Below are 19,362 nucleotides of genomic sequence, written 5' to 3'. Positions count from 1 at the left end.
AAAGGGTGGCAGTAGCTCCCCCATATGACTGAAGATATTCCCAAACCTACTAACTCAGCTCAAGGGTACTCTGCTTTACCCAACCTTCAATCTTTAGCCCTAACAACATAGAAATCGAAAGCAAATACACAAAATGACAGTTTTATGGAGCAATTGATTCAGGAATTGACGAGAGAAGAAGCAATTCTAAATCTAATTTTCAGTGGAGTACAGAATTTGGTGAGAGGTAATGGTGGCGGGGCTGCTTGGCAATAGTGATCATAATAAGATCAAATTTGAATTAATGACTGGAAGGAGGACAGTAAGTTAATCCATGGCTCTAGTATTAAACTTTCAAAAGGGAAATTTTGATAAAATGAGAATAATAGTTAAATAAAAACTGAAAAGTGCAGCTACAAAGGTAAAAAGTGTGCAACAGGCATGGACATTGTTAAAAAATACCATTTTAGAAGCACAGTCCAGATGTATTCCATACCTTAAAAAAGGTGGAAAGAAGGTCAAACGATTGCCAGCATGGCTAAAAAGTGAGGTGAAAGAGGCTATTTTAACCAAAAGATCTTCATTCAAAATTTGGAAGAAAGATCCATCAGAAGAAAATAGGATAAAGCATAAGCAATGGCAAGTTAAATGTAAGACATTGACAAGACAGGCTAAAAGAGATTTGAAAAGAAGTTGGCCGTATAGGCAAAAACTCATAATAAAAACTCTTTTAAATATATCCGAAGCAGAAAGCCTATGAAGGAGTTGGTTTAACTGTTAGATGATCGTGGGGTTAAAGGGGCACTTAGGGAAGATAAGGCTATCGCAGAAAGATTAACCAGTTTCTTAACCTCAGTGTTTACTGAAGAGGAAGTCGGGGAGATACCTGTTCCGGAGACGGTTTTCAAAAGTGATGATTCAGATGAAATGAACCAAATCATGGTGAACCTGGAAGATGTGGTAGGCCAGATTGACAAACTGAATAATAGTAAACCATCTGAACCAGATGGTATATACCCCAGGGTTCTGAAAGAGCTAAAAAATGACATTTCAGACCTATTTCAATTAATTTGTAACCTATCATTAAAATCATCCATTACACCAGGAAGATGGCCAATGTAACACTGATATTTAAAAAGGGATCCAGGGGTGATCCAGGAAACTATAGACTGGTGAGCCTGACTTTAGTGCCAGGAAAAATCGTGGAAACTGTTATAAAGAATAAAATCACAATGCATTTAGATAGACTTGATTTAATGGGACACAGCCAGCATGGATTTACCCAAGGGAAGTTTTGCCTCACAAATCTCCTGCATTTTTTTTGAAGGGGTAAATAAACATGTGGACAAATGTGAACTGGTAGAAGTGGTGTATTTGGAGTTTTAGAAGGTATTCGACAAAGTCCCACATGAGAGGCTTCTAAGAAAACTAAAAAGGCATGGGATAGGAGTTGATGTCCTTTTGTGGATTGCAAGCTGGTTAAAAGATTTATTTATTTATTTATTTATTAACTTTTGACATACCGACATTCATAGAACATATCATGCCGGTTTACATCAACTCTTGTAGCGAGGTAAGAGAAATTACAAAATAACAGGGACAGGGGAAGGGGGAGCAGGAATAGAAGAGGAGAGAAGGGGGGGCGGGTGAAAGCAAGTGCATAAGTAGCGTGAAAAACATAGGTTGCAGAGCGTAAGGGAGAGAAGGAATGTAGATAGGAACTATATTCAAAACATTAAGGCAATAACATTTCAATGATTATATAGACAACGTTTCCTTAAGATGCATCATTATTAGAGGGTAGCAGGGCTGGAAGCAATGAAGGGGTTTAGGTTTGATTGGCATCAGGGTAGGCCTGTAAGAAAAGCCAGGTTTTGATGCCTTTTTTGAAGTGGGGTAAGGAGGGTTCAAGGCGGAGAGACATGGAGGTTGAATTCCATAGTGTAGGGCCAGCTATGGTAAATGCTCTTTCTCTGGTAAGGGAGAGGTGTGCAGTTTTGAGGGGTGGAATGTGTAGGGTTCCTGCGAGGGTGGCTCTGGATGGACGATTAGAGGCACGGAAACGCAGCATTTCCTTGAGCCATGCAGGATTGTTTTTGTAGAGCGCATTATGAAGAACGGTGAGGGTTTTGTATTTTATCCGGAAAGGGATGGGGAGCCAGTGCAGATCTTTTAATGCTGGGGAGATGTGTTCTCTTTTGCTTGTGTCAGTGATGATTCTAGCCATGGAGTTCTGCAGGATTTGTAGAGGTTTAATTGTAGAGTAAGGGAGGCCTAGGAGAAGGGAGTTGCAGTAATCTAATTTAGATAGAATGGTAGACTGCAAAACTAGACGGAAGTCCTGAGCGTGGAGGAGGGGTTTAAGTTTTTTGAGGATGTGGAGTTTATAGAAACCTCCTTTTAGTAGAGATTTGATATGGGGTTGAAAATTGAGGCGTTGACCTAAGACAACACCTAGGTCTCTTACAGAAGGCAGGGGGGGTGGGTGGGTGGGGGTGAGTGTGTTGGATGTGATCTGCGAAGTGATTTCAGGATTGTTGGATATGAGGAGGATTTCTGTTTTGGTTGTGTTAAGTGCAAGTTGGAGGTTGGCTAAAAGGACGTTGATGGAAGCTAGGCAGGATTCCCAGGATTCCCAAAGGGTGTCTTTGGGGGTTTTTTGAATGGGGATGAGGATCTGGACATCATCCGCATACAGGAAGAAATTAAGACCTAGGTCAGAAAGAAGATAGCAGAGAGGGAGGAGATAGATGTTAAAGAGGGTTGAGGATAGGGAGGATCCTTGGGGGACGCCTTGCTCGAGGGGGATGAGTGGGGATTCTGAGTTGTCAATTTTGACCAGGTATTCTCTGTTGGAGAGATAGGAGGTGAACCATGAAAGTACTGTGCCGGAGATGCCTATCTCTGATAGCCAGGATAGAAGGATTTGGTGGTTGACTGTATCGAAAGCAGCAGAGATGTCTAGGATAGCGAGTAGGTAGGAGTTTCCTTGGACCATGCCAATAAGAATGGTGTTGGTGATTGCTAGAAGGAGGTTTTCTGTGTTCCAACCTTTGCGGAAACCAAATTGAGATGGGTGTAGAATGTTGTGGTCTTCAAGGGAGTCAGAGAGTTGTGTATTGACTACCTTTTTAAGGATTTTGGATACAAACGGGAGGTTAGATATGGGCAGGTAATTGGAGAGGTCTTTGGTGTCTAAGGTGGGTTTTTTAAGGAGGGGCTTGACGATCGCAAGTTTAAGGGGGTCTGGGACTTTGCCAAATGTGAGTGAGCAGTTGATTAAATCAACTAGGAGTTTGGATATGGAAGTGGGAATGGAGATGAGGGTTTTGGAGGGGATGGTGTCGGCAGTGTGGGAGGCGGGTTTCATGTTTTTTAGTATAGTTTCTATCTCCAGGGTAGACGTGTTGTCGAAGGATTGAAGATAGATTCCATTGGTTTTAGTAGGTAGGGGGGAGGTGGGGGAGGGCTTGGTAGGGAATCGAAGGAGGATGTTGTCAATTTTATTCTTGAAGAATTTAGCAAGTTCAACGCACTTCTCCTTAGAGTTTTCTTCTTGGGAGTTGGGTAGTGGGGGTGTAGTGCGCTCAGTTGAATTGGTAGTTGTGGATTTTGGCCGCGTAGAAGTCTTTTTTGGCTTGGATGGTGGCTTGACGGTAATTGTATAAAGTGTGATTGTATATTGATTTGTGTGTGGGAGAAGGTTGTTTGTGCCAAGTGCGCTCTTTCGATCTAAGGTCCTGCTTGATCATTTTGAGTTCATTGGTGTACCATGGCTTTTTGTCTGTAGTTAATAGTGGTATTTTTTTGTGTATGATGGGACAGATATCCTCAGCTATCTTGGTATTAATATTGTTCCAGGATTGCAAGGCTGTATCTGGACTGGTAAGGTCCAGGTTCTTATCTGCTTTGTTGAAAGCAGAGAGTAGAATTAAGTGGTCTATTTTCATAGTAGGAAAAGGTAAACAGTGCCTCAGGGATCTGTACTTGGACCAGTGCTTTTTAATATACTTATAAATGATCTAGAAAGGGGTATGACAAGCGAGGTTATGAAATTTGCGGATGACACAAAATTATGCAGAGTAGTTAAATTTCAAACAGATTGTGATAAATTGCAGGAGGACCTTGCGAGACTGGAAGATTGGGCTTTCAAATGGCAGATGAAATTTAACATGGACAAGTGCAAAGTGATGCATATAGGGAAAAATAACCCTTACTGTAGTTACACAATGTTACACAATGTTAGGTTCTATCTTAGGAGTTGCCACCCAGGAAAGAGATGTAAGTGTGTTAGTGGATAATACATTGAAATCACCGGCTCAGTGTGCTGTGGTGATTAAAAAGCAAACAGAATGTTAGGAATTATTAGGAAGGGCATGGCAAATAAAATGATGGATGTAATGTAATGAAGTTAAAGTCATCTAACTGATTAAGAATTTCTTCCTAACCGTGTACTTGAGATGTAATGTAATGAAGTTAATGGCATCTGACTTCATATACAAATGTGATAATGGTTTGTTTGTTAGCCTTATCTTGATGATTTTTATTGTTTATAATATTTGTTAGTTTAAATTTTATTGTTGAGTTTAGTTTCTGTGAAACTTTTAGATTTAATTTTGTGTGTGTAATTATGTACAGCGCTTAGGCCAATTATCGATCAGAAATTAGCACCTGCCCGGAGCAGGTACTAAAACTATTACAGAAAAGCAGAAAAAACTGCTTTTCTGTACTGCCTCCTATTTAATATCCTTGGGATATTAAGTGGGAGGAACAATTCTTTAAAAAAATAATTTAAAAAAGAGTTTTAAAAATGCACTGGCAGGGGTTTGGAAAATGGCCGCTGGTTAATTCAGCATCCATTCTCCGAACCCGACTTCTAGCACCAGAAGGAGTGTATAAAATGAATATTAAAGTGTCGGGCACTTAATATTAATTTATTCACTCCTTCACTTATTGCCCATTGGTCCTTTTCACTGACATTTATCAGTGAAAGGACCAATCCCCTTTCAGGACAAGCTTCTGAAAGGAGATTGGTCCTTTCACTGACATGTGACAGTAAAGGGACCAATCTGCAAAAAGTGAAGGAGTGAATAAATTAATATTAAATGCCCGACACTTTAATATTGATTTTATACACTCCTTCTGGTGCCGGTAGTAAGGTTGGGAGAATGGACGCTGAATCAGCGTCCATTTTCCTAACCCCTGCATGTGCACTCGTTAGGAAAACGGGACGCTGATAAATTCAGCATCCGTTTTCTTAACCGGCGGACAGCCACACAGCGGACCTCTTTCTGACTTGCGCTGTCAATCGCCCCTAGCGCCTCCTCGACAACGCGAACCCTAATTTAAATATTGCATTGCTTCCAGGAGAGGTGCGTGAGGGTGCGTTATGAAAGTGGGCGCTGAATACACAGTGCCCGCTTTCAGTGCGAGTTTTTTTGCATCGGTCCTAGAGTCAGTGAACGTCAAGGTTTAGAATATTATGCCCCTCATACACACATTTTTACAAGAGTAGGTTTTTTTAACTTTATCTTTATTAATTTATATTACACACTCAAGGAATAACTTTGTACAGATAGTTTAGGAAGAATTCTGATAAAAATATGTTGGTAATAGAAGAAAGAAGTCTTCGTAGTTTCAAGTCCATAATTTAAGGGAACCCAATAACACAATCCCAAGTAAACGTAACAAATAAAAAGGTAAAACAAGCACAATAGGTGAACAATCTATCTATGAAGAATTTTAACACAGCTGGAACATATCCTGCTAAGTACTGCCAGAGCCCATTTGTACAATTTTATCACTAAGAAAGAGGGTGAGTTGACTAGTCAAAAAAAAAATACATGACACATTATTATATTTGACCAAACATTTGCATGCAAATTTAAGAAAAAAAGGCCCCAAGTTGGACTGCTCTAGGTCTCATAATATAAACCAGTGGTTCTCAACTTTTTTTCGGCCGGGACACACTTAACAGATGGTTCTCACATGCATGACACACTGAATATGTGACTGTCACGTGGCTATATGTAAACATACACTCTGCATCCTCGGGAACCCCCTTGACCCCTAACAATGGATGCAGAGCAGAACTAGGGCATTACCCATAGAACTCACCATGTAAAAAAAAGATATTCTGGTTCTGATGACAACTCAGTAAAAGCAAAACAAACTCCCTTTACTACCAGGCACAATAGCCCTCCTTACGAAAAGTTAATAATTTACCACTAATGCATAACCTATTGAGAAAACACAACAAATAAGATTGATACAATTGCCTACATGCTAGTAAAATACCTCACCTCGGGCACACACACAGAGCCTACCTTCACCGAGTACAGAAAGACCACACATTATAAATATGGAGACAAACTGGAATGGAAAACCAAAAAAAGCCACTCTGCATGCAGTGCAAACCTGGAGAAATGGAAAGAGAAATAGAGCACCTAACATAGTCCCAGAATCTGCAATAATGCACAGAAACTAATCTGCACAAAGTTACATCTGTAGTATGGAATACATAACAACCCTATCTATGAAAAGGCATCACTATAAATATTAAATCAGGTCCTAAACACTAATACACCTCCTATTAGGAAAACAGAACAAGCCAAGCTGCTATAGATCCCCATACAGAAATAACTGTAAAACTATATTAATAAATGTTTCAAAACAGCTGATGAACAGAATAACGTCAAACAATTAAAACTCATAAAAATTATTACAAATTGTCCAATATCAATAAAATATTTCAAACCAGCAGACACATCACATAATACTCAATAATTAAAATGGCAGTCAATCAAGAAAAATATAATATTATCTAGAGATGTGAATCGGAACTGGAATCTGATCGGTTCCGGTTCCGATTCAAAATCTTAAAATTTTTATTGTCCAGCTCGATTTTTTTTTTTGTTATCGGTTGCGCCCGATCCAATAACAAAAAAACCCTCCCCCACCCTCCCGAACCCCCAAAAACCGTTTTAAAATTACCTGGTGGTCCAATGGGGCCCGGGGAGCGATCTCCCGCTCTCGGGCCATCGGCTGCGTTAAAAAAATGGAGCCGATGGCCCTTTGCCCTTACCATGTGACAGGGAATCCGTGCCATTGGCAGGCCCCTGTCACATGGTAGGAGCACTGGATCGCTGGTGCCATCTTTAAAGATGTAGGTCGTTTCAGTCTCAGCCACCAGTGGAGGTGGTTCAGGAGCCTTTCGAGAAGGCCAGGACGAGACCACTGGTTTTAGAAGAGTTACGTGAAACGTATTGTGTATTCCCAACATAGGTGGCAGCCGAAGCTGGTATGTAACTGGTCCAATGTGTCGGGTGACCAAAATAGGTTCAATGTACCTTGGAGCGAACCTTTGAGAAGGTATCTTGAGTCGGAAATACCGATGGCTCAACCAGACTTTCTGGCCAGGAAGGAATTCAGGGGTCGAGCGTCTGTGACTGTCAGCAGATCTCTTGGCCTGGGAAGTGGCTTGACATAAGCAAAGGTTCGTCTGTTCCCATAAAGCCTTGAGGGCATCAGCTGTAGCCTGCGCAGCAGGGAAAGGTACTGATAATGGTATGGGCAATGGTAGTCGTGGTTGCTTCCCATAGACGATGGAAAACGGTGACGTGCCTGTAGCAGTGGCAATGTGGGAGTTGTGAGAAAACTCCGCCCAAGGAAGGAGTTCAGACCAATTGTCTTGGCGGTCATTTATGTAGGCGCAGAGAAAAGCCTTTAAAGAGTGATTCATACGCTCAGCTTGTCCATTGTCTTGAGGTAAGCGGTTGTTAGACTGATGTTAATGCTGAATTTTCGGCAAAGGGCCCGCCAATATTTAGCAACAAATTGTGGACCCCTATCAGAGACAATGTCCTTGGGTTGGCCAGGTAATCTGAAGATGTGATGAAAGAATAGGCATGCCAACTCAGGAGCAGATGCTAGGCCCGGTAGAGGGACAAAATGGGCCATCTTTGAAAATCGATCTATGGTTACCCATATAACGGTATGTCCCTTAGATGGAGGCAAGTCCACAATGAAATCCGTAGACAGGTGAGTCTACGGTTCCTCGGGAGCTGGAAATGGTTGAAGCAAACTCCAGGGTTGACCGACTGGGGGATTTTGTTGCGCACAAGTGTTACAGGATTCGACATATGCTTTAGCATCAGAGACCATATTGGGCCACCAGAAGAACCGCTGGAGCAGCGCCAAGGTTCGTGCTTGCCCTGGGTACCCAGCAAATTTTGAGTCATGTGCCCATGGAGGACTCTTTCTCAGAGTCATCGGGGCACAACAGTCTTCCCAGTAGGGACTGGGTGAGTGGCAGATAAGCAAATACAAGCTGGATCTATTATATGGCTAGGTTCTTCCGGAGTTTCTTCAGGCTTGAAAGAGCGTGATAGGGCATCTGCCAAGAGGGTTTTCTCAGCTGGACGGTAACGAAGTTCAAAGTTGAACCTTGAAAAGAATAATGCCCTTCTGGCCTGACAGGCATTGAGACATTGGGCATGGCTCAAATGTTCCAGGTTCTTGTGGTTGGTGAATACAATGAATTTATGTTGAGCGCCCTCTAACCATGGGCACCATTCTTCAAGGGCCAGTTTGATGGCAAGTAACTCACGATCTCTGATACTATAATTTTATTCTGCAGACGAGAACTTGCAAGAGTAGAATAAACATGGGACTGTGAATCAGAAGAGGTGCGTTGGCTCAGGACTGCCACAGCCCCAGCTGCGGAGGTAGCCACTTCTACCTGAAAGGGGTGGTTCGGGTCAGGGTGGTGAAGGCAAGACCCAGTCAGGAAAGCTTCATTAAGGTGGTGGAAGGCTGTGATGGCTTCCGGTGTACAATTTTGAGTGTCTTGGCCCTTGTGAGTTAATGCAGAGGGGCAGCCAAGGTTGAACAGTGTGGAAAAAAATGGCAATAATAATTTGAGAATCCTAAGAACCACTGGAGAGCCTTAAGACCCATGGGCTGCGGCCAGTCTTGGATTCCTTTTAACTTGACAGGTCCATAGAGAATCCTCGTTGGGAAATAATGTACCTGAGGAAAGGCAGACTGGATTTCTCAAATAAACACTTAACCAACTTCGCAAATAAGTGATTCTCACAAAGGCGTTGGAGGAAGGTATGGACATCAGTGCAGTGTGTAGCCAGATTTTTAGAAAAGACAAGGATGTCATCCAGGTACGCCACAACCTTGGTATACAGCAAATCTCTGAAAATTTTGTTTATCATTCATTGCGAAACTGCGGGCGCGTTACAGAGACCGAAGGGCATCACCAGGTATTTGTAATGACCGTCTCTGGTGTTAAAAGCTGTCTTCCAAATATTGTCAAGACAAATTCGTTCCAAGTTGTACACCCCACGTAGATCCAACTTGGTGAATATGGATGCTCCATGCAGGCGATCGAATAGTTCCGAGATCAGCGGCAGCAGGTACTTGTCTTTACGGGTAATGGAATTCAGGCTGTGGTAATCAATACAAGGCCTGAGAGACCCATCTTTCTTGGTCACAAAAAAGAATCCTGCTCCGGCAGGATACGAAGAGGGGCGGATGAATCCCTTCGCAAGGTTTTCTTGAATATACTTCGTCATGGCCTTTGTCTCTGGAAGAAACAGAGGATAGGTACGCCCTCGGGGAGGCGTGGTCCCAGGTAGGAGGGCTATGGGACAATCAAACCTCCGAAGAGGTGGGAGAAGGTCTGCTTTTTGCTTGGAGAATACATCTTCGAAATTTTCATATGGAGCGGGTATACTTGAAGAAGTGGCAGCCAGAGGAACCACAGGTGTGGTACCACTTTACGTAGGCAGGACTGGTGGCAGGTGGAACCCCATTCCACCTGTTGAAGTGAACCCCAATCAAATTGGGGAGAGTGACGTTGGAGTCAGGGTAGTCCTAAGACCACCGGATGAATGGATTTCTCCAGTACTAGTAATTCAATTTCTTCCGTGTGGAGAGCACCAGTGCATTATTGAACTGTCTCTGTAGTGAGGAATATTCGACCGGGTAACGGTTCCCCATAAATGGAAGCTATGCACAAGGAGGTCTTTAGAGGATGGGTCTTTATACCCAGGAGTTGAACTACATCCTTGAGGATAAAATTACCTCCTGCCCTGGAATCCACCAGAGCAAGGACTGGAAAGGACCGGTAGTCCCAGATCAGGGTGACCGGTACAGACAATTGAGGGGCCAGAGATGTTGCACCCAAGTTCAGGACTCCTACTGAACTTAGGCCAAGAAGTTTCCCAGAAGGACGGGGCAGGTCTGTAGATGGCCAGGTGCTCTGCAATACAGACACAGACCGGTTTGTCCCCACCAGAGGTGCTCTTCTGGGGTCAGCCGCCCTTGGCCCAACTGCATGGGCTCTTCCGTCTTAGCCACAATAGAGACCCTACCAGAGGCAGGGCTGGTGGTCGGTGGTGAATGGGATCGAAGCCGAGAGGGCTTCTTGGGCATCCGACTCTCCCGATGACACTCTTGGAGATGATGATCAATTCGGCCCTTCAAGTCTATAAGGTCCTCAAGAGAGGAAGGGAGCTCCTGTGCAGCCAGCTCATCCATCTGCTGTATGGAAAGTCCATCCAGGTAGAAAGCTCGTAGGCAATCTTCCTGCTAAGCGAGTTCAGAAGCCAAAGTCCGAAATTCAATAGTATAGTCAAAAAGACATCTTTGACCTTGACGAAGGTGTAACAAACTAGTGCTTGCTGCGGCATGCCACCCTGGATCATCAAAGATCCATCGAAACACAGCCACGAACCAAGACAACTCCCTTAGGAGGGAGTCCGATTGCTCCCACAGGGAAGAAGCCCAGGCCAGCGCCTTCCCTTCAAGACGAGACAAGATAAAGGTGACCTTAGTTAATTCATCCTAGAAGACGGAGGGCTGCAGAGCAAACTGCATATAGCATTGGTTGATGAACCCTCTGCAGAGCTTGGAGTCACTGTTGAAGCTCAGGGGTGCTGGTAGGGCCAACAAGGCTCGAGGTGTAGAAGATGACGGCTGTGGATGAGAAGGAGCCGGTACTGGAACCGGATTGCTGGTGATGGCGTCAAGCCAGGCGTGGAGACGTCTCAATGGAGGAGGCTAGTGCCTCGAGAAACTGCTGCTGTTCTTGTACTTTGGATGCCAGGCTGGGAATGGCCTGGAGGGTACGTGGCTCCACTGAGTCCATGGCCTTTGCAACCTGTTGCGCCGGAGGTGGACCTTGTTCCGAGGTGGGGTTGATGCAACCCATAGGTAGGGACCTACAGGTCTCCACCATTGGCAGGCGGAGTGGCCTAATGAACAGAGACCAGCTGGAGCTTCACCAATACCAGCCCTCGTTCCCCATGGGTTGAGCTTTGGGTGCCGGGGCTGGCTGGACTTAGGTGGGCCTCTGTATGTGGTCAATGAGGAGATCGAGATCAGCCCAGAGACAGAAGGAGGGAGAAGGTAGTGTCCTGGAGACTCGGGCGCCAAAGGAACAAAGGCAGACAGGGGGCACCCGAGCAAGAGCAGGCAGAAGCCTGAATAGACCAAGACCAGGAAGTAGGCTGAAGAAACTTCTAGGAATAGGCTTGAGTCAGGGCTGGTGGCAATCTGAAAGCAGTGGCAAGCAAGGCTGAGATCTGATCACGGAGACAGTCAAGCGTAGTCAAATGATGCTGAGGTCTGGGTCTGGAGAGAGGCAATGACGAGGTCAGGCAGTGCAGAGGTCCGGGCTTGGAGAGAGTCAGTGGCATGGTCAGACGAAGCAGAGGTCTGGGCTTGGAGAGAGTCAACGGCGAGGTCAGGCAAAGCAGAGTCAAAGTCCTTGTAGGCAATCCAAGGAAAGGTGAAGAGCAGGAACGTAGGAGCAAGGAGTCAGTAACCAGGATCAGCAAGGAACAGGAACACGGGAGTGAGACGAATCTCTCAGGAGGCAACGAGTACTCGACAAGCGAGAAGACCTGTTGCAAAGGCAAAGCTAGGGAGCGGAGCCCGGGCTTAAATACTGGTGCTCCGCTGATGTCATCATCTGGGGCCGTGGCTCATTTCCTGCTGCAGGCCCTACTTAAGCATTAGTGATGTGTGCACACCTAGGGAGGGGCGCGGCACTGAGTAGCAGCGTCTCTCCATGAGCCACGTGGAGAGGCCCGACGTGGAGCAATGGAAGTGGTGGCTGAATCGGGAACGCCAGGGACTGTAGCTGAGCCGGAGACACTAGGGGAGGCCCGAGGACGGAACTGGCGGCCTACCGCTGCCAGGGACGAGGAACCAGGAACCAGGTGCTGGAGTTACTCCAGAGAGGTGAAAGGGCCGTGCCACAGGTCTGCCGTGGACGGCACGCGTAACATATACTTAAAATCCCGCTAACTAGCCTCATTTTTTTGTTTCATTACTTACACGCCATCCATAGCAGAAGTAAAGTTACATGGTAGGGGACCCTGGCACATGCTTGTGTACTTAAATACTTATGTGCATATTTCATGTTACATACCCCGGACCGCCCATGTCCCACCCATGTCCTACCCAGACCCCGCCCATGTCCTTCCTCCTTTTTGCTTTTCCCATTTTTGCGCATACCGGGAGATATACACATACTCGGGCACTTTGTAAAATACATGGGGTGCACACCGGCCCAAGATACTCACATATATCCAGGCTTTGGCGCACATAGGGCTTTTAAAATTTGCTTTTATATGTTTTTGTTTATTGACCTTTATTTCAGCACATGTATAAAATGAAACATAACATTTTTCATTGTTTCAGGGTATGTATGCAATGCGCATTTTATAAATATTGCATCATATTCAGAGAGTACTATTTCATTTTGTGATGAATGACTGTACCTTGGTTGAAAACTGACCAATTAGACAACTAAAATTTTATATGTATTTACTTTATTAATGTGCACTAATTTACATTTTTGTACACTGTATGTTGAAGATCCCCTGTTGCACAGGAGCAGATATCAGTAAACTATTGACAAACAGAGAGATAGCAGACTGTTCTAACCAGATATACACTGGCAAAGTTCCTGAAAATCTCTTTACTCTCAATGATGATAAAGACTGCTTGAAGGCACTGAACTGGCTGAAAGACAACTTTGTCAATAAAGAAGGTAAGGATTCTGCTGGCCATCAACATTTGCAAAACTGTTCTTTTTTAATGAGTTTTATTCTTCTTCCAGTTCTAGTATATAATTAGTGCCTAATTAATTCCAACAAAATCTTTCATCTGTCATGCTTTGTTTTCCAGATTCATTTACAACATGTTGTCATTTTTTGGGTACCCAGCATACTTAGTAGGAAATAAAGGCTTGATGTAGTTTAATTATCTGTAATTATTATATGGCAAAAATGAATGTCCTAAGAGCCATGCATGACTAAACTCATTAACTAACTAATTAAAGAATAATTTAATTAGCAAGCTTGCTTTGCAATTATATGGAAAATATGTATCATTGTGAGGAACTGAAAAGCACTAGATAGAGAAGAGAGGGTGAAATTAGGACAGATATTTTCTTGAGAATCCATCATCTTTTACTTAATGTCATCTTTAGTTTACAGTCCTTCACAACTGAAAAAAATCCTGTAAATGTGTCCTATTTTGGAATAAAATCATGGAAGAAAGAACTGATTGGAATATGGTTATATTCATTTTATTTTGAAATTGCATTTTGGTTTGACCTTTTGGTTGTGTAAGAACATGTAATCGTGATATGAGCCCCTATATTATAGCATTCACATTAATATAAGGCTACACTACTGTTGGATTCGTGGACCCTTGAGCCGGCTCGAACTGATGATGGCGCACCGTGGGAAGGCCCATCATGGAGGTTGTAGCTGGAAGGCAGTCCAAGCCAGGAGACCAGTCGAATCTTCACCACTGGAAACCCGAGATCCCCCCGGGAGAAGCCCTTGAGGACCCGGGCTGCTTGGACTTATATATGGTCTCCTGAGGGCGAGTATCCGAAGAGAAGTCCAGGAGTGCTGAAGAGAGGAGAAGCTGGAACCAAGAGGCCAACCAGAACTTCACCACTGGAAGCCCGAGGTCCCGGAGGAGCCCGTGAGGACTCGAGCCACTTGGACTTAGGCAAGGCCTCCTGGACGGAGCGATCTAGACAAAGAAGAGCAGAAGGAAGGAACCAACCAGGATTCAGGGCATGCGGCTGATAGCAGAAGTGGAGACGAACCAAAGTCGAGGCAGGCAGCGAGCGGGGAACCAGGAGACTAGCCGAAGTCAGAAGCCAGAGGATGAGCCGAAGTCAAAAGCCAAAGGATGAGCTGAAGTCAGAAGCCAGTGGACGAGCCAAAGTCAGAAGCCAGTGGATGAGCCAAAGTCAGAAGGACGAGCAAGGCAGGAACAGCAACTAGCACACTCCAAGGAGTCAACCTCGTTGCAAGGCCAGGAGTGAAGCTAGTTGCAGGGTTTTAAACCCTGAGGGCGTCTGACGTCATCCTCGGGGCTGTCCTACATTTCCCACGCTGGCCACTTTAAATACTGAGCCCCTGCGTGTGCACGCGCTATGGGGGGGGGGGGGCGGGAGCCAGCTGCTGCGCATCGGCGGCATCTCCCTCAAGGAGGGACGCTGCAGGCAGGAGCCAGGCAGGCCGGACCAGGCCCCAGCGATGCCACAGCGTTCTGGGCCGGCCCCGAGGTAAGAGGAGGGACCGGGGTACGGCCCGGGACCGCAACAACTACTCATACTGTACTATGCATATTTGTCTTCGACTTTTTATATGTAGCTCTGTGATTCAACCTGTCAAATCTTCTCAGCTGACTGAGATATCCCAGAGTTGGTGTATTGGTGGACTAGTCCTATATTGCTGTTTGGTCTCTCTTAATGCTGTAACAAAATTAGCACTATATTCCTACGCATTTATTTCTACTAAGTGGTACAATTTTACTGAAAGGTCAACTGTTTACAAAGTGCATTGATACAGAGCAATGGAGAGGAGATTATAAGGGAAAAAATAAGACTTCTCCTGTATTGTGTTTCTTTTTAAGTGAGTTTGAGTCATGTGCAGGATAATTTACAGAGGGCAAAAAAATCATGTGCACATCAATAGATTGCAATTAGATTATCAGAGGGGAGAAAGCACAGCAACATTCCTGGGGAGTTTCCTGCAAATGAACTGAACAAAAAAAATCATCTTAACCAGACATGCAATAATTACAGTTATTGCAAAGAAATAAACTTCATTACAGTATTATGAAGATTCATAGTTCCATAAAAGACCTGTTAACGCATGCAATAGCACGATATGGTGTGATGCAAATCTGAAAAAGTGGAGGAGTGGGCTTACCAGTTTGTTGGGGGGGGGGGGGGAGAGAGAAAGAGAGAGAGAGAGATTGATTAGCAGCAATGCTGTCTCCCTAAATGGGTATTTATATCCCTATGGGAGGCCCACCTAGTAACTCGAGGTGAGGTTTAGGTATTAGTGTATGGGGGGGGGGGGGTTAGGGGCCACTTTGACATTCAACGTGAGACGTATGAACAGAACAGTGGTCTCTTGTGAAGATTTGATGACCTTCGGAGAGAGGAAACTCACCCAAAGATGAGATTGGTGCAATGTTCTCTCCACCTAGCTTGATGGACTCTCTACCTGGGTAACATGATATTTCCTGGGTGTAAATATTGATAACCATCTTAATCTAAAAACGTTTATCTCCTCCACATTAAAAAACGGCGTCTTCAAACTACACACACTAAAAAGACTCAAATCACTCCTCCTCCCATACTATTTTCGCACAGTGCTTCAAGCCACTATCCTTTCCAAGCTTGACTATTGTAATGCGATCCTCCTAGGCCTCCCCAAAAATTCTATCCAACCCCTTCAGATGTTGCAAAATGCTACTGCCCGCTTACTCACCAATGCCCATCGCCATGATCACATTACCCCAGTACTTCAGTCACTACACTGGCTACCTATATCCGCCAGAATAAAATATAAATCCCTCCTGCTCATACACAAATCCATTCACAATCAGAATATGCAATGGTTCTCTGAGCAACTCATCCTCCGCAATCCGACTAGACCAACCAGAACACAACATCAGGCAAAACTCCACACACCTTCACTTAAATTAACTAAATTTGTCTCCACAAGAAAACGCTCCATCACCATTGCGGGAATAGCTCTATGGAAGAAAATGCCCTCAAGTCTTCGCCAGGAATTATGCCCCAAAAGATTCAAACAAAACCTCAAAACCTGGCTTTTCAAACAGACATACACCTGACTTTACCTCAATTTTCTCCTCTCCCTGACGATCTCCCAAACAGACATAAGCTTGACTGTATCTCAACCTCCCCTCCCCCCAACGATATGTTACCGCACTGCTGTATTTTATGGATCTCTGTATATATGCTCCTCCATAGTAGGTACATCTGTATATATGCTCCTTCATATTAAGTATTTATGTATATACGCTTCTCCTTACTTGTAACACTTGTAATTATACTATTCTCCCCTGTTAAGATCATTTATAATGATGCTAATCTTGCTGTCGTACCCAAGTTACTGAACTCCTGGCTTCCCACCCCTTTCCAAGAGTTTCTTTACCTTGGCCACCTTCCAGTCTTTAGGTTCAATGGATGATTTTAATGATAGGTTACAAATTATTTGATTTATATATTCTGCTTTTTGTACTTTTTTCAGCACTTCAAAGTGGATTAAATTCAGGTACTGTAGGTATTTCCCTATCCCCAGAGGACTTACAATTTAAGTTTGTACCTGAGGCAATGGAGGGTAAAGGGACTTGCCTAAGGTCACAAGGAGCAACAGTGGGACTTGAACCCTGGTCTAACCACTAGGCTACTCCTCCACTCCTATGAAAGAGGTCTGAAATTTCATTTTTCAGTTCTTTCAGAACCCTGTGGTCTATACCATCTGGTCCAGGTGATTTACTACTCTTCAGTTTGTCAGTCTGGCCTACACATCTTCCAGGTTCCTCATAATTTTGTTCAGTTCATCTGAAAACATCACCCTTGAAAACCGTCTCTAGAGTAGGTATCTCTCCAACATCCTCTTCAGAAAACATGAAAGCAAAGAATTTGTTTAGTCTTTCTGCAATGGAATTATCTTTCCTAAGTGCCCCTTTAACTCCTCGATCATCCAACCAATTCCTTTGCAGGCCTTCTGTTTCTGATATATTTTTAAAAGTTTTTATTAAGAGTTTTTGCCTCTGCAGCCAATTTCTTTTCAATCTCTATTTCTTTTCAATCTCTCTTAGCCAATCTTATCGATTCTTACATTTAACTTGCCAGTGCTTATGCTTTATCCTATTTTTTTCTGATGGAGTCTTCTTCCAATTATTGAATAATTATCTTTTGGCTAAAATAGCCTGTTTCACCTGACTTCTTAGCCATGCCAGCAATCATTTGACCTTCTTCCACCTTTCTTAATATATGAAATACATCTGGGCTCCGCTTCTAAGATGGTATTTTTTAACAATTTCCAAGCCTGTTACACACTCTTAATCTTTGTAGCTTTACCTTTCAGTTTCTTTTAACTATTTTTCTTATTTTATCAAAGTTTACCTTTTGAAAGTTTAGTGCTAGAACCGTGGATTTATTTACTGTCCCCCTTCCAGTCATTAATTCAAATTTGATCATATTATGATCACTATTGACAAGCACCCTACCACCAATAACTCTCTCACCAAATCCTGTACACCACTGAGAATTAGATCTAAAATTAGTCCCTCTCTCATCAGTTCCTGAACCAATTGCTCCATAAAACTGTCATTTATTCCATCCAGGAACTTTATCTCTCTAGCATGTCCTGATCTTTCACTTACGCAGTCAATATATTGGGGTGCTTGAAATCTCCCATTATTAGTGCACTATCAATTTGGTTAACTTCCCTAATTTCTCTTAGCTTCTCACTGTCTGTCTCATCATTTTGGCCAGGTGGATGGTAGTATACCTCTATCGCTATACTCTTCCCCCAACACACAAGGGATTTCTACACATAAAGATTTGATTGTGCATTTAGTCTCTTGCAGGATCTTTATCCTGTTGGATTTTCTGCCATCCCGGACATAAAGCGCCACCCCACCACCAAGTTGCTCTTCTCTAACATTGCGATATAATTTGTACCCTGGTATAGCACTATTTCATTGGTTATCCTCTTTCCACCATGTCTCAGATGCCAATTGAGGTGCCCTAAAGGATCTTCCCTTTCTCCAACACTCTTCAACATATACCTTATACCACTCTGCCACCTACTCACAAGGCTAAAACTATCCCACTACCTCTATGCGGACGATGTCCAAATCCTCATCCCGATCAAAAACTCTCTTCAAAAAACATTGAACCACTGGACTACCTGCCTCCAAGAAATTAACCAACTACTTGCCACGCTCAACCTGGTCCTAAATAGTGACAAAACCGAGATTCTTATCATCTCAAAGGACATCCTCAACAAATCTCCAGCATCACCATCCCCAGCTCATTCGGTCAACTCAACGATCAAATCATCTCCTTTCGTCAGAGATCTAGGCGTGATCCTAGATAATCAGTTTAACCTAAAGAACTTTGTGAACACCACAGCGAAAGATTGTTTCTTCAAATTACAAGTTCTCAGAAATTTAAAACCTCTCCTTCACCTCCAAGATTTTAGACTGGTATTGCAATCCATCATCCTTTCAAATCTGGACTATTGCAACTCCCTCCTGCTCGGACTCCCAGCTAACACCATAAAACCTCTTTAAATGGTTCAAAACTCAGCCGCCAGGATCCTCACCAACACCAAAAAAAGAGATCATATCACCCCCGTTCTTCAGCACCTCCACTGGCTTCCCGTCAAGTTCAGGATCCTCTTCAAAGTCCTCACAATCATCCATAAAGCTAAACACAACCTCACATCCATCGACACCACCATTCAATTCACACCTCACACCTCATCCAGACCCATTAGAAGCGCCTATAAAGACACCCTGTTTGCCCCACAAGCAAAATCAGCCCTAAGAAAGAGGGCCCTCTCGACAGCAGGACCCCATCAATGGAACACATTACCACCAGACCTCAGGCAAGAACAGTGTCCATCTTCCTTCAAAAAAAAGACTTAAAACATGGCTATTCAGCCTAGCCTTCCTGGACTCCTAATGCTATTCTTCCCATATTCCATATTCCAGCCTTTATAGTCTCTTATTTCTTGCAACCTCCAACTGTTTATTCCCCCTCTCTTTCTACCGTAATTGGCTCACCCATTGTTTCCCACCCACCTTTCCAAAGCTTTCTACCGATATATATTTACGAGAAGTTAATTGATATGATAGGATATGTTCTGCTTACTATATATTAAGTTAAAATTCTTTTCATATTTTTATGCCTTCTTTGTTATGTTGTTCTTTGTTATTTGTTATTATGTAAACCGGTGTGATCTGTATTCGTACAGGAACTTCGGTATAGAAAAATTAAAAATA

General features: G+C 43.7%; 1 protein-coding gene across 1 annotated transcript in view; it reads left to right on the top strand.

The window, feature by feature from the left end:
• The window catches only part of CFAP61 (cilia and flagella associated protein 61), an 826,389-nt gene that overhangs the window by 526,560 nt on the left and 280,467 nt on the right, over positions 1-19,362 (top strand). The window contains exon 21 of the mRNA XM_029593764.1: positions 12,877-13,051. Coding sequence (XP_029449624.1) covers positions 12,877-13,051 — 175 coding nt within the window. The remainder of the gene's footprint in view (positions 1-12,876; positions 13,052-19,362) is intronic.

Source organism: Rhinatrema bivittatum, chromosome 3 (assembly GCF_901001135.1).
Source record: "Rhinatrema bivittatum chromosome 3, aRhiBiv1.1, whole genome shotgun sequence".
Classification (NCBI taxonomy): Eukaryota; Metazoa; Chordata; class Amphibia; order Gymnophiona; family Rhinatrematidae; genus Rhinatrema; species Rhinatrema bivittatum.
The sequence above is the reverse complement of the archived record's forward strand: the minus strand, read 5'-3'. Positions and strand labels throughout refer to the sequence as shown.